This window comes from Leucoraja erinacea, chromosome 12 (assembly GCF_028641065.1).
Source record: "Leucoraja erinacea ecotype New England chromosome 12, Leri_hhj_1, whole genome shotgun sequence".
In the NCBI taxonomy this organism is placed as follows: Eukaryota; Metazoa; Chordata; class Chondrichthyes; order Rajiformes; family Rajidae; genus Leucoraja; species Leucoraja erinaceus.
Window position 1 is genome coordinate 45,730,520 of NC_073388.1, and position 20,486 is coordinate 45,751,005.

General features: G+C 45.7%; 1 protein-coding gene across 2 annotated transcripts in view; it reads right to left on the reverse strand.

The window, feature by feature from the left end:
• Positions 1-20,486, reverse strand: part of LOC129702308 (mastermind-like protein 2) — a 454,918-nt gene that overhangs the window by 137,063 nt on the left and 297,369 nt on the right. The window contains exon 1 of one of the 2 annotated variants that reach the window (XM_055644037.1): positions 12,190-12,429. The exons of the other annotated variant lie outside the window; for it this stretch is intronic. Coding sequence (XP_055500012.1) covers positions 12,190-12,243 — 54 coding nt within the window. The 5' untranslated portion in view covers positions 12,244-12,429. Of the gene's footprint in view, positions 1-12,189; positions 12,430-20,486 lie in introns of those variants that run through there. 2 annotated transcript variants of the gene reach the window in all.

The following is a 20,486-nucleotide window of genomic DNA, read 5'->3' on the forward strand; positions in this document are numbered from 1 at the left end:
ATTGGAATTAAACTTCAGAATCAGAGTTAAATTCCATTCTTCCACCAGTCACACTTCTGGATGAACCATGCTGCTGGATTTTGTCAATTGGAGGATTTACATCAAAAATGCCCCCAGCTGCATTTGAACATGCAATACATTTAACCCGCTTAGAAATTGATATTTGTTAACAGGTTACTTTCCTATAGTCAGTCAACAAAAAAAGAGAAAAATCTGCGAAAGAATAAGATACATAATGTCAAAGACCAGAGAGCATAGCTTTAGAAACATAGAAACATAGAAATTAGGTGTAGGAGTAGGCCATTCGGCCCTTCGAGCCTGCACCGCCATTCAATATGATCATGGCTGATCATCCAACTCAGTATCCTGTACCTGCCTCCTCTCCATACCCCCTGATCCCCTTAGCCACAAGGGCCACATCTAACTCCCTCTTAAATATAGCCAATGAACTGGCCTCAACTACCCTCTGTGGCAGAGAGTTCCAGAGATTCACCACTCACTTAAGGCGAGAGAGGCAAGTGTAAAGGAGATGTGCGGGACAAGTTTGAAGTGAGTGGTAGGGTCTGGAAGCCGCTACCAGGGGTGCTTGATGGAGGCAGATAGCACAGTGGTGTTTAGGAAGCACATGGATATGTGGGGGATGGAGGGATATGAAGCATGTGAAGGCAGAGGAGATTAGTTTATCTTGACATCATATTCGGCACATCAGCATAGTGGGACGATGGGCCTGTTCCTGCACTGTACAGTTCTATGTTTATTAAAAGAGACTGCACCTCATCCTATTGACAAGTTGATCAGAGAATTGAATCTGTGGCAATTGACTGGATTTCCTAATGGAGACGGTCACATCTGAGTTTGACTACCGGCCCATGGACAAAATTAAATTGTTCTTGTGATTGTTTACATTTGTCTTGTCTTATATATCCTGGATTGAGGATTAACAACAGCCTTTTATGGATAGTGTCCAAAGTAAATGAAGTGGAAATCCTGACAATGTTAATAATTGAATATCCACAGTCAAAGTGATTCGGATAGAACCCGAAATTTAAATTAAGGCTGCGTTTTAAATATATATTCAAGTTAATGAGGGCGTAATGGCAAAGCACGACAAGACATAACATCATAACATTTAAGATACATTTGGACAGGTACATGGACAGGACAGGTTTCGAGGGACAGCTGGGACTATTGTAGATGGGGCATGTTGTTCGACGCAGGCAAGTTGTGCCTGTTTCTAGGCTGTATGACTCTATGACATCTGAGCCGGGAAGCAGAAATCCTTTAGGTTAGGGATCTAGTTACACCTGAAATGTCGACCTGGATTTAACGGATACTGGTCAACACTGTCAAAACACAGCGTGGAAACAGGCCCTTTGGCCCGACTTGCCCACACCAACCAACATGCCCCATCTACACGAGGCCCACCCGCCTGTGCTTGACCCATATCCATCTAAACCCGTCATATCCACGTGCCTGCCAATTCCCAATATTTGCGCTTTTACTTCTTAAGAGCGGGATGAATGTACGCGGAGGATGTGGCGTTCTCCCTCAATCTGGGACAAAGGCAATTTCTTCTTAACCTTTGGCACGTGGTACATCTTTCCAACGTGACATCTCCTGTTATTTAATCAGCAACACTTCCACGAGCCATTCTCAACTAATTATCTTCAAGGAAAAAACTAGTGCTCCGAACACACAACGTGCGCATGGCAGTAATTCAATTAGCAGCGTGCTAATAAAGATACGGTGCCAGTAATAGGTTCGAGATAAGTATAGTAACAGTATTTGACCTAGAAATGTATGTATCTGGTGTGTCCAAATGAGGAAATCGCACACAATCGCCAGAAATAATCCAACCTCCCTATTTTTTGAGCTGCGAACTTTAAACCTCTTGGTCTTTTGCTATTGAGAAATGTTCTTTTCTTAAAAAAAAAAATAATGTCATCTGGTGCTTACAGACAGAATTTAGGGAGACATTATTGATCACGGAATACCATCACTGATTTTTGTTTTATATATATAAGTGTACTTCAAGAGATGCGTTTGTGAGTACATTTTGAAAACAGGTCACAGGAACTGTATGACATATTATTCTGTGTGTTAAATGTCGAGTCCGGAAGATTATAGACACAAAAAGCTGGAGTAACCCTTTTTCAGTTTGTAATTTGCAATAAATTAGAAATTTAATTTGGAACCAGGCCCTTCGACCCAACTTGCCCATGCCGACCAAGATGGTCCATCCATGCTAGTCTCACCTGCTTGTGATTATAGAGGCATAGAGTCAAGTTTGGTTTAGAGATACAACATAGAAACAGGCCCTTCGGCCCACCATCGATCACCTGCTCATGCCAAGTCAATAGATATTTTTAGGCATAGATAGATATATTCTTGATTAAAACTAGTGTCAGAGGTTATGAGGAGAAAGCATAAGAATGTAGTTAGGAGGGAGAGACAGATTAGCCACGATTGAATGGTGGAATAGACTTGATGGGCCGAATGGCCTAATTTTGCTCCTATCACATATGAACACGAGTTTATGAACACCTGCTATCCCACTGTCTCATCCACTTCACACACTTTAAGGGGAATTTTGCAAGGGACCTGCAAACCTGCACATCTTTGGGATGTGAGAGGAAACCAGAGGCGACCCCCGCGGTCACACGTGCAGACTCCACACAGACAGCGCCCGGGGTCGGGATCGAACCCGGGTGTTTGGCGCTGTGAGGCAGCGGCTCTGCTGCTGTGCCGCCCCATGAGAATGCACCACAATTGGTGCAGCAGTCAGGAAAGGACTGTTGCAGCTCAGAGCCTGAGTCTGGTTGCCAAAGGCCAGCTAGTTCTTCAGTGGAAGAATTTCAAAAGCTTCCCCCAAAGCGAATTAGCCTTTCTTGTGCTGCTAATCCATACAAATGTTACCTTAAACAATTTTTTTTTTTTTTTTTTTTAAAGTTAAAAGTTAGGTGGGAAATCCTCACGGCAGATGGCTTGCTTGCAAACCAATTTTAGGATTTGAAAGCAACAAGGCAACCTGCATATTTGTTCTGTCTTGATTGATTCAAGGCCGGGTGCAGTGTGTCAGGAGCATCAAAGCAGGACTCCGTCCCCGGCAAAATATTAGTCTGTAATTCTACAACCTCAAAGGGGGGAAAAAAAACCGGCGGCACGTCAGCAACGCTGCGAAGGTTACTCCTCGGTGACAAGGGAACTGGTTTATTATGGCGATCCATAGTAACCAGCCCCTGTTCATCGATCATTTATCTTGCTAGCAAAGTGACATATGGCTTTGTCTACGCGTGCTCCCTGCATTATATCTGTCCCTGGAAACACCTATCTTTTCTACTGACATCAGCCTATCTTGTAAGTGTGCTCAAACAAGATTTAAAATAATAGAATTGCCATTTAACTTAAACGGCATTGGTTAAACAGAACAAGCTGACTACACACTTTCCGCACGGTATATTTCGATTAACCCCTGTTGTGACAGGACGGCCTCCTTGCCAGTGTTGTGAAGCACATTAGCTTTTGTAAAATGGGGTGGAGGAGGAGAGAAGGGGGGGGGGGGGCATTCAAGAGAACACAAGGATTTCAGACTACCTCTGCACACACATTTGAGGGAATGCATTACACAGCCAGTGCCTAACTGTGCAGATCCACATCATGAGGATTCATTCTTGACAGGCAGGTTTTACTGCATCTCAAGCTAAAATACAGCAGATGTGGGGAACCTGGAATAAAAATGCCCCAAATACTCAGTGTGGCAGTCAGCCTCTGTGGAACCATGAAGTGTGTCAGCTTCTAATGGAGGTCCGTTGACTTGAAAAATGGGACAGAGAACAGTACAGGGCAGGAACATGCCCTCAGACCCACAAGATTGACACAAAACGCTGGAATAACTCAGCGGGTCAAGTAGAGAGAGAAGGAATGGGTGACGTTTTGGGTCGAGACCCCTCTTCAGACCCACAAGGTCTGTGCCGAACATGATGCCAAGACCAACTCTATATTCTGCCTGCACATAATCCATGTCCCTCAATTCATTGCATATCCATGTGCCGATACAAAAATCTCTTCAATGCCACCATCCTATCTTCCTCCACCATCATTCCCGGCAGCACATTCTAAGTACTCGTCCCACACATCTCCTTTAAACCCTCTCACCTTGCAGCTGTGTCCTCTAGCAGGTGATACTTCCATCCTGGGGAAAAGGTTCTGACTGTCTACCTTAACGGCCTGTCCCACTTACGTGACCTTTACAGGCGACTGCCGGCACCCGCAATAGGTCGCCGAAATTTTCAACATGTTGAAAATTCAGCAGTGACCAGAAGGACGCTACGACTCTTTGGAGACCTCTCACAACCATATGAGATCTCTCACAACCATACAGGCTGTGTATGATCGTGAGAGGTCTCCTATGGTTGTGAGAGGTCACCCGCAACATGTCGCCAGGGGTCGCCTGTATGGTTGTGAGAGGTCTCCTATGGTTGTGAGAGGTCTCCTATGGTTGAGAGAGGTCTCCTATGGTTGTGAGAGGTCTCCTATGGTTGTGAGAGGTCTCCTATGGTTGTGAGAGGTCTCCTATGGTTGTGAGAGGTCTCCTATGGTTGTGAGAGGTCTCCAAAGAGTCGTAGCGGCATTTTCAACGTTGACAATTTTGGCGACCTATCACGGGTGCCGGCAGTCGCCTGTAAAGGTCGCGTAAGTGGGACAGGCCCTTTATCCATTCCTCTCTTAATCTTACCCACTTCTATCGGGTCATGATAGAGTCAAGTCAAGAGCGTTTTATTTGTCATATGTCCCAAAACAGAACAATGAAATTCTTCCTTGCAGCATCAGAACAGATATGTAAACATAATACTCTGCACAAAACCCATAATAACAAATCACAGCAATTCAGCAGTCTCCCCTCAACCTCTGACATTCCAGGAAAATTCAATACAAGACTGTCCAATTGTCCTTGCAGTTTATACCCTCTAACGCAGGCAGGATTCAGGTAAAACTCTTCTGAACTCTTTCCAAAGCCTCCACATCTTTCCTGTAATGGGGTGACCAGAACTTCAGGCAATATTCCAAACATTGGCTCTGTCTTCTAATTAACCTGCTGAGTATTGCCAGCATTTTATGTTTAGCTTAGGTTAGAGATACCGCATGGAAACATGCCCTTCAGCTCACCGAATCCACGCCAACCAGCGATCCCCGCACATTAGCACTATCTGACACACATTAGGGATAACTTACAATTTTGCCAAGCCAATTAACCTACAAACCTGTACGGCTTTGGAGTGTGGGAGGAAACCAGAGCTCCCCATACAGGTCAATGTTACTACGTCAATTAACCTACAAACTCCATGCAGACAAGCACCCATGGTTCGGATCAAACCCGGGTCTCTGGCACTGTAAGGCAGCAATTTTACCGCTGTGCCGACTTATTAACCGGAGCATCCAGAGGAGACCCACACAGTCATAGGGAGAATGTGCAAACTCTACAAAGACAGCACCCGAGATCAGGATCGAACCTGGGTCTCTGGGGCTGTGAGCCAGAGGCTCTACCAGTTGCACCACCCCTAGGTTTCAAGCTTTCCAAAGCTAGAATAGACCAATTGGAATGAACGGGGCAGTAAATTCCCACATCAATCAGCTCAAGACCAAATTAAGTCATTACTCTGCACAATTTTGTAAGCATTACCTTGTGGAAGAGACTCAGACAACTCAAATTTTACTCTTCAAAGGGTTTCATACGAATCAGATTTGCTCCATTGCTGAAATGACTTCCCGACTCATTTTCTTAACACCAGTTTCAGAATATATTTCGTTATCAGTTTTGAACTTCAGAAACTCAACAAGACTAATATCCAGCCTGAAGAAGGGTTTCGGCCCGAAACGTTACCCATTTCCTTCGCTCCATAGATGCTGCTGCACCCGCTGAGTTTCTCCAGCATTTATGTGTACCTAATATACAACATTGACTCTGAAAGAACACTTCTGGCTCAACTTGCAGTCAAAATGACTGTTGCAAGCCCAGAAACATCTTCACAAGATTGACTGCAATCCCTAAGATAGACACAAAAAGCTGGAGTAACTCAGCGGGACGGGCAGCATCTCTGGAGAGAAGAAATGGGTGACGTTTCGTATCGATACCCTTCTGATCTGAAAAAGGGTCTCGACCCGAAACATCACCCATTCCTTCTCTCCAGAGATGTTGCCTGCCCCGCTGAGCTACTCCAGCTTTTTGTGTCTATTTCCAGTTTAAACCACCATCTGCAGTTCCTTCCTATACATTTCATCTGTAATCCCTAATTTGTCGAACTACATCTAAACTATCATGAACTTTGTGACACAGATCGCTTTTACTATACTGTGTCCAATTTAGAGCATAGATTGGAAATCAACTGAATTCAAACTCAGACAAACGTCAGTTGGCAACCTTTCACCAAAGACAGGACCTAGAAAGGATGGCATCAAGAGGGCACCAGAGGGAAATATTCCGCACCCCATTGTGGGCATCAGATCCCAAAGCACCACAGCCATGAGCTGCAGCTGCATCGGTTGCACTCTGTCTGAAAAAGGGTCTCGGCCTGAAACGTTACCTATTCCTTTTCTCCAGAGATGCTGCCTCACCCGCTGAGTTACTCCAGCATTTATGTGACTATCTTCGGTGTAAACCAGAACCTGCAGTTCCTTCATACCCACTGCACTCAGACACCTCTAGACATTCCTTCCAGCCAACAAGCTGGAGTGTAAATCACAAAGTGATGATGAGGAACACTGCTGATGTGTGGATGGTTTATTGACGTCTCTCACATGGTACCCAGAGCATCAAGGATTTCACCAGATGTTTGGTGCAGCTGGTAGAACTTCTGCCTGATGGTGGCAGAGAACCCGGGTTCGATCCCGACCTTGGGTGCTGTCTGTGCGGAGTTTGCACTGTGACTGTGTGGGATTCCTCCGGGTGCTCCGGTTTCCTCGCAGATCCCAAAAGCATGCAGATATGTAGGTTAATTGACCTCTGTAAATTGCCTCTAAAATGTGCTGGGAGTGGATGAGAAAGTATGGTAACATTGTACTAGTGCGAGTGGGTGATTTGATGGTGAGCATGGACTCGGTGCATCCACGGCCCTGTTTCCACGCTGTATCCCGAAACTAAAATCAAACCATAATAAACATTCCTGATAAATGGCTTGCACCTGTAGAGTACCTTTCACAATCTTAAAAGGCCCCACAGTACTTCACAACCCATGCAGTACTCGTAAAGTGCACTGGCTGGCAACACAAGCAACTAATTGGCAGCAAGCTTCCACAAGCATCCAAATGACTTGTTCCAGTGACTTTGGCAAAGGAGACCAGGGAAAACTCCCGTCCTCCTTGGAAATAATGCTCAGCAATCATTTACTTCACCCTTAGTTTTAGCGCCTCATCAAAATGGGGTCAGCTCAAACAGTACAGTTCAGTAGGTCATCCCAGTTTACACTCTTCCTCCACTGGAATGAAACTGGAACGCTTTGGACTCAGACATTTGCTGCCAGCCAAACCAATTGATTACATTTGTGGAATACCAGCGTCTAATGTATGATACACGCTGCCGTGAGCAATGAAGTTTAGTGGAATGCACTTTCCTCGACACAGTTCGGATTTGGGATTTATGCAACAATGGAACAGGGAATTTAATCTGCCAGATGATAATGGAAGGAAACAGAGGCAGAGGAAGTCAACGAGGAAGGTCGGTGAATGGAATCCAAAAAGCAGTCTAATAGAATTCTGCGGCAACTGTGGAGTGTAACACAAAGTGCTGGAGTAACTCAACGGGGCAGGCAGCATCTCTGGAGAGAAGTAATGGGAGACGTCACCCATTCCTTCTCTCCAGAGATACTGCCTGCTTAGGTTACTCCAGCATATTGTGTCTAACTTCGGTTTAAACCAGCATCTGCAGTTCCTTCCTACACACCTGTGGATAGGTGGGTAGTGTAGGCCATTCCATTGACATTGACTCAGTAGTTGCCTGATCAAGTAACCCAGAGATCAATGTCAGTAATGATAATGATACGTCTTTCACCATGTTTGGCTAGCTAGCAAAGAGTTGGTTGTTCAGCCACAGTTGTGCCAGTTTGCTAACTATACTACTCTTGTTTCTGGATGGAATTGCCATAAGACCGAGTAGAGAAGATGGGAGGTCATGTTGCAGTTATATAAAATGTTGGTGAGGCCACATTTAGAGTATTGTGTTCAGTTCTGGTCACCGTGTTATATGAAAGATGTTGTCAAGCCGGAAAGGGTGCAGAGATGATTTACGAGGATGTTGTCAGCACTAGAGGGTCTGAGCTATAGGAAGAGGTGGAGCAGGCTGAGCCTCTATTCCTTGGGGCGCAGAAGGATGAGGGGTGATCTTGCAGAGGTGTACAACATCATGAGACCAATAGGTCGAATAGACACACAGAATCTCTTGCCCAGAGTAGGGCAATCAAGAACCAGAGGACATAGGTTGAAGCCGAGGGGCAAACGGTTGAATAGGAATCCTAGAGGTAACTTTTTCACACACAAGGTGGTGGGTGTATCGAACAAGATTCCAGACGAGGTAGGTACCATCACAATGTTTAAGAAACATTTAGATAGGTACACGAATAGGACAGGTTTAGAGGGATAAGGTAGGTGGGACTAGTTGGTCGGCGTGAGCAAGTTGGGCCGAATGGTCCGTTTGCACAATTTATGATACTATGACTAGGACCCGTTTTGCTGCTGCAAGTAAGAAATTCACCGTTCCCTTTTCGGTACATCTGACAATTAAACACCAATGACTCTCTTAACCAAACGAGTAATAGGAAATGAAGGATAGAAAAAAAAGACTACAAATAAAATTCAGCTGGCTCTGACCTTAGCGTGACTATGACATTCCCAGAAAACGGTGACTATTTGTATTAAAACAGCGCCTTCAGTGTAGAATATTGTCCCAACGCCCACCGTTCGATCGATGACATTATGGGATCCTTTCCATAAGAAAATCTTTTGAGAGGCAGAATAAATCTCAATAATGGCAAAGCAAGAACTGCCACTAAAATGAATCGATTGCAAGATGCAGCCGGGGGCAGCGTCCTATAGTGGCGACCGCAGCTGTACTGGGAGACTGGGAAAACCTAGAAACGTGGAGGGAACCCGAGCAAACGCCAAGGAAAAGAGATGAAGGTGGGACGTTATTCGTCCATCTTTCTGGACTCGAACCCTTTAACTGCACAGATAACACACACTCCACGCCCTGTGCAACAGAGCGAGAAAGAAGTGTACATCTCTTAACAAGCTGGTCATTACATTTCCCAAACTTCGGCCGCGGGGGGCGTGTTGCAGTCACTACTGATCCGTGGAAGAATCGTTAAAGTTATTGCTGAATTTCTTTCTTTTTTGATTAAAAATAAAGCCAATGTCCCCATCACACAAGGAGCTAAAACCCAATTGCAATTGGGTGGACGCAAGACGGCAGACAAACAAGGGGAAATATTGACTTTCCTGCCTATTTGTTGATCATAGCTAAGCAACAGTGGAAATATACTTCCGCCTAATGCATTTAGAAGATCAATGATGTTTTTCAGCCCACACAATCGCCATGCACGTCAGCGGGAAAACATTACAGCTTTTTTTTTTCTTGAAAGAAGAAGTCATGCTTCCTAAATTGGAGCTGTACGCTCAGTGGACGGGTGCTACCCACGCACTCCTCCCAAAAGACAGACACCCCCCCCAACCAGAAGATCCTCGCTCCCACTTTTCCATCAGCTCTTGCGTTTTATTTTTCCGCTCCCTTTCTTCTCGGCTAACTCACTGGCAGCTGGTCACTTGGGTTTAAAGTCATCTCGACTCTTTCACCGCGAATGGCCTCGCATTATCTGCAGCCACCGGGTCAGAAACTTGGCTTCGCTGCGTGCCGGACAGGGGAGGGAGGGAGAGACACAGCGGCCCCCTTCCACTGAAAAACAAACCAGTAATAGAGAGGGAGAGGGAAACAGAGGGAGATGGGGGAGAAACTGCCTGCTCCCTTTCTCTCAAAAAAATATATATAAAGCACCCCTTGGATTTATTATTTTTTCCCTTTCTCTGCTCTGCGAGGACTGCCTACAGCTCGAAAATCTCGCTATTGATTTCAAGCGCCGGTTAAATTAAATAAAAAAGCTGCCCACTTTTAAATGGATACAATAAACAAACGATCACAGTAAATGTCTCTGGGACACAGTGTCCTCCTGTTCTTGCTGAGTTCAGATCACTTTCGCCTTCACCCCTCCCCAACAGCAAGCAGCATATTACACGGCAGCAGCGAGGTTGCTTCTAAATAATTAAAACATCTTACAAATCATTTTCTTTCAAAAAAGAAAGTGGATTTAAATGACCGCGGAGATCAAAGCGCTCCGTGTGCCTAGTCTGTGGCTCAAAACAAACCGGCAGCCAACGCCGAGAAGCAGGCGAATGGTGTTTTTTTTCTTCCCCCAAACACTGCCTCGCGTTTTTGTCCCCTCCCTCCCTCCTTTTGTTATTTAGCTTTACAGTTCATCGTTGGGAGTTGGCCTCCGCGTGGTTTGTAGAGGAGACGAGAGGCAACTCGGTACTGTAGTAAATGTGACTTTGTGCTCAAGAAATCGCCTCCCGATAGAGGGAAGGCTGCCGTCACATGGTTGAATGAATAGTGAAAAAGTGATCAGTTTCCCAACTTAATTCCGCTGCTCCCCCCATTCCCATCAGCGTCCAAACTTAATTACCGTCAACTCGCTCCGCACTCATACCATTAGTTCACCACCGACCGCTTACACAACGACCCCGTTTTCAATGCAAGGGTGGGGGGGATTTCTGCCGCTGTCCCTTCCCAAAAGCACAAGTTGTTGAATGTATGATCATAGACCTGCTTTCTAACAACCCCCCTCCCTCCTTCCTAATTTATTGCGCACTTCACCCGGTCTGTTAAGGAAAATCGATGCCAAATATTGCAATTAAGTCCTGATGAAACGCGGCGGTTAACAGGCTCTGGAGGTTACTAAAACATCTGCAATATAATTATTTACTCGTCTGGAAATTATCTGCATTGGAGAAATCAAACTGAAGTTAATCCCGTCTTTCACCTTAGCTAATGATCCCATTGAAACTGAGCAAGCGCCTCGGTCTTAACCAACTTCACAGCCGGAGATATTGTGAACGTTCACAAAATGCTTTCTCCAAACGTAAAATACGTGCAACCCCGAGCAAAAACCAAAATAAAACCTCGCTTCAGTTTGACAACAACAACAAAAAAAACAACGCTTCGCGCCAGTGAGCCAGGGAATTTAAAACTGACGATAGGGCTTAATTCTTTTTTAAAAAGACATTTAAATCCTTTTTAATGGGCGGTTCTTTCAGGTAACCTCCCCGCCTTAGACAAGTGCCTGAATCATACCCCACTGATAAGGAGAGACAAAGAGGGGGTTGTTACACACAACAGAAATCCCGGGACTGTCTTTTCAAACTCGTTCATCACAGTCGAAAAAGACCTTTGACAAATATAAATCTAGAAAAAAAAACACAGCATTTGCCAAATAACGGCTGAACGGTGAGGGGGAGGAGAGAGGAACAACGCTAAAACAATGCTCAAGGGGTGAAAAAAAAAAGAGTTTATTGCTAGTTTAGAAAATATATATTTTAAATCCTCCTTAATCCCTGTGCAGTCAAGGCTAATCCCGGATAAATCAGACTCCTTCTTCTCTCTCCCAGCTTCACCCGTGAATCGGAAACTGCTAACAGAGTATTAATTACACAGATTAACTAAAAGGTGCCAGGCGCCTAAATGGATCACAATAGACAAAAACAGGAACATATACACACACACACACATTTCGCAACATTTGGTGAATGTCAGCTGGACATCTCCCGGGGAAGAGGAGGGACAGCCAAGATCTCAGCGCTTTATATTTTTTTATTAGAGCATCATAACGCTTTACATAGGACAAACTTCCTTATCCCCGATTAATTCGGAGAATCCGCAGCCCTATAACGTTGTGTCCAATCTAAGATCACCCCTCAAACGGTTAGTGAGGTTCTAACTAAGACAGGCTGGAGGTCTAGTATGTCTCCCACTCTCTCTCTGTCTGTCTCTCTGTCAACCCTCGGGTCGACCCGACCGCCGGGAAAGCCCGTGCGGAAGATTTTTTCAAATAAAACCCCCCGGCAGGCAAGTTGAGATTGTATTTTACGTACCGAGATGTGCTGCTCCATACGCGGCGCCTCAACTCTCTGGGAGACGAGTAACATGGTGCAAGGATTTCGTTCAGGTTTAAAATCCACTTTGGGCAAGAGTACCGCGAATATAACGGGCGCCCACCTCCCCTCAAACCACACACAAGTTCATCCCACGGCGTGTTATGCGGCCGCTGGTAAATTCTGTGTCTCTCTTGAATCTTGCCAAGTGCATTAGCATCAACCTACAGTTTCCTGGGCAGCGGGCGGGGCTGGTGTGGGCCGCCACACTGGATAGGGTGGCCTCAGCATAGCGTCAAGGAAGGGAGGGAGGGAGGAACGGAGCCCAAGGGACTGAACACGCCAGCAACTTGCGCAAACCACGCTCCAGAAAGCATTCTGGTCATCGTAGTTCAACTCCGCGACAGCAGCCGGCAACCAGAGAGGACGCGAAAGTCACCGCTGAAGAAAAAGTCTCAAACTGCTGGAGTAACTCAAAATTGCCAGATCGGGGAGACGCACACAGACATTTGCCCAGACGAGAGGGATCAAAAACCAGATGACCTAGGCTTAAGGTGTGGGGGGTGTGGGGGAGATTTAAGATGCACCTGAGAGGTAACTTTTTCACACCAAGGGTGGTGGGTGTATGGTGTAACGGTACTATTGCAACGTTTAAGGAACATTTAGACAGGTATATGAATGGATAGGGCAGGTTTAGAGGGATACGAGCCAAACACAGGCAGGTGAGACTAGTGTAGATGGTACATGTTAGCAGCAGGTGTGGGCAAGATGGGCCAAAAGGCCCGTTTCCACGCTGAAAGACTCCATAACTATAGCTCAGCAGGTCAGGCAGCGTCTCTGGAGAAGATAGGTGGCATTTGGGGTCGAGACCCTTCTTCATACCGATTGGGTTAGGGATGAAAGCTGAAAAGAGAGGAGTGCAGGGCAAAGCCTGGCAAGGGTTAGGTTGATCGCAGATGAGGAGCAGCGAGAGAGAGTCTCACAGAACTCCCATCGAGAGAAGAGAACTTCTTCAAAGTAGGCATACCATGAGGGGATTTTACATTGGAGCAGTGAAATGTAGAAACAAGGTGCTGGAGTAACTCAGCACTTGCAGTTCCTTGTTTCTACATTTTAGTGTATCCATGTTCTTCACAGATGTTGCCTGACCTGCTGAGTTACTCCAGCACCTTGTATCTTTTTTTTTTCTCTAAACCAGCATCTGCAGTCAATAGTGAAACTCCTACTCCTGGAGTGTAAATAAAACTTGGACGTGTAGGAAGGAACTGCAGACGCATTAACATTATAATGAAGATAGGCACAAAAATGCTGGAGTAACTCAGCGGTCCAGGCAGAAGTTTCGAAGAAAAGTAATACAAACCCTTTTTCTGAAAAAGGTTCCGACTTGAAACGGAGATGCTGCTTGACCTGCTGAGTAACTCCAACATTTTGTGTATATATTTTTTTTTAAACTTGGATTTCATTTCTGCTCTGCACAATTTCAGCACCACTCACAAAACATTTTCCAGCCAGTGAACTGTGTTTCAAGTATAGGTACAAAAAAAACTGTAGATGCTGGAATTATGAACATACATACAAACCCTGTGCACATACATACATAATGTGCACACACATAAAACAAACAGACAATAATAGTGCAAAAAAAACAAAAGCAATGTCCTCAAATCCATGTTCAGAGCTTATTTGGAGGCTGTAGTTTTAGCCTGTAGGCTGTTCTTTGAATGGAGGGACTCTCTCGAACTTCTACAGGTGCACTGGTTGCATCGTGGCTTGGCCAGACTATTCCTCCAAACCCACTGTCAGCCATTTTCGGTACCCCTCCCAACACCAACCTCTCTGTTGCGGTGAAACGGGTTCTAGCTTTTACAACCTTGTTAGCCCGGAGACTGATCTTGCTTAACTGGAGGCTCACCTGTCCCCCGACATACGCCCGCTGGATTAAGGAGGTGCTTTACAATTTAAAGCTTGAAAAACTTAGGTTCGCTCTCAAAGGCTCTACCAAGACATTCCTAGATACATGGAACCCTTTCTTGGAACTTGTTAACTCTCTCAACTTGTCCACAGACTCGGAAGAGGACTGAGTGCTCTCCACAATTGTTCTGCTCTACTGCAGCTGCTCTCCCCTTAACCCCCCCCCCCCCCCCCTTTTTTTTTTAATTACTTACTTATTTACTGTTTTTTGTGACCCCCTTTTTTTTTTTTTTTTTTTTAGTACTTTGTTTCGTTTACCTTACCATATTTGTGTGGATGTGTACGTGTGTGAGTGTTGTTTGTCCCCGTTTGGTTCCGACCTGATTCAGGAGGGTTGAAGGTGGGTAAGGGCAAGGGCTTTGAGGGTCGCTTACATACTGTTGCACAATTATGCCTTGACTGTCACTGTCTGTTATCATTGTATGTATGCAAATTGCCGTGAAATTCAAATAAAAAGATTTAAATAAAAAAACCAAAGCAATGTCCTCAAATCCATGAAGTTCAGAGCTTATTTGGAGGCTGTAGTTTTAGCCTGTAGGCTGTTCTTTGAATGGAGGGACTCTCTCAAACTTCTACAGGTGCACAGTAGAGAGCATGCTGACTGGTTGCATCGTGGCTTGGTTCGGCAACCTGAGGTTCCAGGAGCGGAAAAGGATGCAGGAAGTTGTGACCACTGCCCAGTCCATCATCGGCTCTGACCTCCCCACCATCGAAGGGATCTATCCCAGTCGCTGCCTCAAAAAGGCAGCCGACATCATCAAGGACCCACACCATCCTGGCCACACACTCATCTCTCCGCTACCATCGAGCTGAAATCTGTTACATCCAGGTTCAGGGACAGCTTCTTCCCCACAGCCATCAGGCTATTAAACTCGCCAACAAGCAGACTCTGAACTGCAACAGCCTATTGCACTTTATCTTATGAAGAAAGACTGGATAGACTTGGTTTATACTCTGTAGAATTTAGAAGATTGAGAGGGGATCTTATAGAAACTTACAAAATTCTTAAGGGGTTGGACAGGCTAGATGCAGGAAGAGATTGTTCTGTTACAAGGGGTCACAGCTTAAGTTCAAAACCAAGGGACTTTTTTCAGCTTGAATCTTCCTCCCACAGCCATCATTGGCTATATTTAAGAGGGAGTTAGATGTGGCCCTCTAAGCCAACAAGCAGACTCTGAACTGTAACAGCCTATTGCACTTTATCTGCTTATTTATGTGTATATTGAACTGAACTGTTCTGTATTTATGCTTACGATATTCTGTTGTGCTGCTGCAAAAGCAAGAATTTCATTGTCCTATCTGGGACACATGACAATAAACTCTCTTGACTTGACTTGGGATATGGAACGCGCAGATGGAGAAGACTAACTTGGCAACATGTCATGCATGGACATTGTAGGCCAAAGGGCCCCGTTCCTGTGCTGCACTGTTCTAAATTCTATGTGATGTTAGATTGCCCACAACTCTGTTACTGTGTACAGGTCACACCCTCACCTTGCAGGAACATTGAGATGGGGCTGGGACGGGTGCCGAGACGTTTTCCGAGGATGTTGAATGTCTGGGAGGTTGTAGCTTTGAGGAAGATTGCACAAACTGGAGTTGCGGACTCTGGAATCTAAGAGCAGGACTCATTTCCCTGGTTGGTTACAAACCAGGGGACATAGATTTAAAGTAATTGGATGAAGATTTAAAGGGCGATGAAGAGTAACTTTGTCAACTTTGGACGTTTCAGTCTGAAAGAATGGAAGAGTTGAATGTGCACTGGATGAATGATGACACACAGAGCCATGGATCAAGTGCTGGGAGGTGGCTTTGTCTGGCTAGCTCTTTCTCAGCCAGTACAGGCACATTAGGTCAAATGCCTTTTTACTGTGTTGTAAATCTTCCAGCATCCATGATTTTGTGCTGCAAATCTCACAGAATTCATCTCTCACAACCCAAACCTTGGGGATACAGAGGGTCTGTAACAACTTTTATTTTGAGGCAATTAGTTTACAGATACAGCATATAGACACTGGCCCTTCAGCCCACTGAGTCCACACCAGTCATTGGCCATCCATTCACACGCTAATTCATAAGTTCATGTTCGTGAGTCAAAGGAGCAGATTTAGGCCATTCGGCCCATTGAGTCTACTCTGCCATTCAATCATAGCTGGTCTACCTTTTCCTCTCAACCCCATTCTCCCGTCTTAACCCTGTAACCTTTGACGCTGTTACTAATCAAGAACCTGCCTGCCCCTGGTTCTTGATTTAGTTCTGTACACTCCCTACCCACTCGGAGGCCAATTAACCTTACGAAGCCGCTAGTCATTGGGATGTGGGAGGAAACGGGAGCACCCGGAAGAAATACAGGGAGAATGTCTCGACAGCGTCCAAGGTCAGGGTTGAACGCAGGTCACTGGCGCTGTGAGGCAGCAGCTCCACCTGCTACGCTACACCACTGTGCCGTCAATTACGTTTGGGAGTTGCAATGGCATAGTCAGTAGAACTACCACCTCATTAACCCAGGTTGAGTCCTGACCTCCGGTGCCGTCTCTGTCAGGTCTGCACGTTCAGTGGATTTCCTCCATGTGCTCTGTTTTCCTCCAATATTCCAAAGAGGTGCAAGCTGATTGAGTCCTAGATTCATGGACTTGTACACCACTTCAGCCCAACTTGTCCGAGCTGACCAAGATGCCCCATCTGAGTTGGTTGCACCTGTCTGCATTTGGCCCATATCACTCTAAACTGGGTGAGTGGGCAAATGTTTGGCAGATGCAGTATAATGTGGATAAATGTGAGGTTATCCATTTTGGTGGAAAAAACAGGAAAGCAGACTATTATCTAAATGGTGGCCGATTGGGAAAGGGGGAGATGCAGCGAGACCTGGGTGTCAGGTACACCAGTGACATGCAGGTGCAGCATAAAGAAAGCTCTTTCATTGCAAAAGGATTTGAGGATAGGAGCAGAGAGGTTCTACTGCAGTTGTACAGGGTCTTGGTGAGACCACACCTGGAGTATTGCGTACAGTTTTGGTCTCCAAATCTGAGGAAGGACATTATTGCCATAGAGGGAGTGCAGAGAAGGTTCACCAGACTGATTCCTGGGATGTCAGGACTGTCAAAGAAAGACTGGATAGACTTGGTTTATACTCTCTAAAGTTTAGAAGATTGAGAGGGGATCTTATAGAAACTTACAAAATTCTTAAGGGGTTGGACAGGCTAGATGCAGGAAGATTGTTCCCCCATGTTAGGGAAGTCCAGAGACAAGGGGTGCTTAAGGATAAAGGGGAAATCCTTTAAAACCGAGATGCTTTTTTCCCACAGAGAGTCTCTGGAACACAGAGGGTAGTTGAGTTGCTATATTTAAGAGGGAGTTAGATGTGGCCCTTGTCTCAGCAGGTTTGGCCCATATGATCCGGTGCTCGAAAATGGCCTACTCTTGCACCTCCTATGTTTCTATCTTCCCTATGAACCTGTCCAAATGTTTTTTGTTTTTTTTAAATTGGCTGCTGTAAATCTCTTGTGAGCAGATGAGTGATGGAATATGAGGGCAGTTGTTTAGAATGGGATTGTTAACACTAGTCCCATCTGCTTGCACTTGGACCATAACGCCCTAAACCTGTCCTATCCATGTACATGGCCAAATGTCTCTTCAACGTTATGATAGTACCTGCCTGAACTATCTCCACCGGCAGCATGTTTCATAAACCTACCACCCTTTGTATAAAAAGGTTGCCCTTCAGGCTCCTATTAAATCTTTCCCTCCTCACCCCTGCACATATCTGACCCCGAGCCTTTCCCACCCAGTAGGTACCATCGAAAGACACAATACAACTAACAAATTTAGTTAGACAAAAATGCTGGAGAAACTCAGCAGGTGAGGCAGCATCTATGGAGCGAAGGAATGAAGAAGTGTCTCGACCCTAAACGTCGCCTATTCCTTCGCTCCATAGATGCTGCCTCACCCGCTGAGTTTCTCCAGCATTTTTGTCTACCTGCAATTTTTCCAGCATCTGCAGTTCTTTCTTTAACAAACATTGTTAATAACATTAAGATTCAATTTTTAGTGAGCAGCTTATTTTTGTTCGGACTTTCAGTTTATATTTTAGTTTGATTAGATCATCTTTCACTTGATATATTTATCGTGCTTCTAAAGTGGAGGGAGCTGTGATGTCTCTAGTTTGATTACTCCGAGGCAAGACTTACGGGGCAATGAAAACAGGCTCAAGTCTCCAGGCTGGAAGTGAGAGCAGATAGGTCATTAGCGCAGAAGCCAAGAGTAAAATCTTTAAGGATCTGTATGTCCCCGATTCCAGATGACTTGGAAATCAGCCACTAAACTGATTGGCTGGTCAACAGAACGTAATTTTCCAGAATAAACTCACATTCCCGGAAGTTTAACTACTTGAGTTTTTTGCAATGAAGAGAGGACTTCGTCGGATGCAAACATTGCCGTCTGATAAGGGTAGGTCTGAACACAGGCTTGTGCTGCATTTATATGTCAGCAGAAAAGAATGAAAGGAATTGCATTAAAGTATAAAAGTAAGTCACGTGTTTATATACCACCACTCTCTGCCTTATGATATCACAATCTTTTTATGGCAGCATAATATATATTTAGCACCAGCACCATTGTGATGGTGGAAGCATCACCAACAGCTTAAGCACAGGAGGCTCCCAATAACAGCAATGTGACAGAGTCCAGAAACTGGCCTGTCGCATGAACCAGGACACAAGGGTTACTCACCCATTTGCCAATCAACAGACTCTCCACCGCCTCACCCGCTCCATCCACCGATCTCTCACCAGGCTTCGTGCTGCCCTCACCTCCCTTTCCCCAGCTTGCTCCCCGCTACTCCTCCCGTCCGAAGAAAGGTCCTGACCCAAAACGTCGCCAACCCGTTCCTGCCCCGCTGAGTTACCCCAGCACTTTGTGTTTTACACTGGAAGTTAACTCTCTTGCTCTTAAAATCTATTGTGCCTACCAATCCATTCACATCTGTGACTGCAATGTTCCCGCAGTTCATCAGCCTAGATCTTGCCTTCAAAATCTTCGAGTTGGCCTTAGTCATGCAGTCATACAGCCTGGAAACAGGTCCTTCCGACCAACATGTCCCATCCACACTAGTCCCACCTGCCTGTGTTCAGCCAATATCCCTCTAAACCTGTCGTATCCATGTACCTGTCTAAATGTTTCTTAAACATTGCAATAGTACCAACTGCAACCACCTCCTCCGCCATACACCCTCGTTCCATACACCCACTATTTTGTGGGCGCATGGAAACCTTTTGTAACGGGTATAGCTTGGACCCAATAGCAGCACAGAGTAGTAACACAGGAATGGGTACACCGTACTCACACAGAGGCTCAGGATTGAGCGAGGGTTCCGAAGAGGGACAGGCAGGAGACGTAGTCTGGGTAGCGGAAGGTCCGGTAACCAGGAGATCCAACACACGATGCAAACAAACCAGCGAGGGACAGACGAAAGGAGAGTCGAAGCCAGGCAGGAAGTCGAGGAGCCGTTGCAGGGATACACCAAACAGCCCAGGAGAGAGGCAGACAGAAACCAGGAGGTACGGGACGAAGGCCGTGGTCGGGGACAGAAGGCTGAGGTGATCTCCGGGAAGACGACAGGACGGAATGGTCAGGGGAAGGCAGGTTCGAATCCGTGTAGGTAGTCGGGAAATCGCTGGAGAGTCTTGCATGAACGCTGAGACCAATCTGGCACTGTGTGACCGGTGAGGAGAGTCTATATACCGGGTTCATTGGTGATCAGAGGCAACTGAGTGCAACAGGTGAGGAGAGTTGGGCTGATGAGAGGGGAGTGGCAGGCGAGGAGAAGGAGGGACCGGTGGAAAAGTACTGGGAGGTGAAGTGGATGAGAATGAGGAGAGGGCAGACTGTGACACCTTTTGTGCGAAAAGGTTACCACTCAGATTCTTATTAAATCTTTCCTCTCTCATCTTAAACCTATGCCCTCTGGTTCTCGATTCCACTACTATAGGCAAGGGATTCTGTGCGTCTACCCGATCTATTTGTCTCATGATTTTGTACTTCAGCCCATAATCTGCAGCCCCAGACAAAACTACTGCCCAAGTGATTAATGATTAATAGAAATAACTTTTGTCCATTGGTGACAGTCACAGAGCAAAGGGATCATACAGCATGGAAACAGGCCATTCGGCCCAGCTTGTCCAGTCCGACCATTTAGCGCCCATCCATATTAATCCTATCTCCTTCTATGCCTAAGTAATTCAAGCATTTGCCTACAAGCTTCTTAAATGCAGTCAGCATCCCAGCTTCAACTATTCTTTCAGACACTGCATTCCAGTTCCTTACCATTT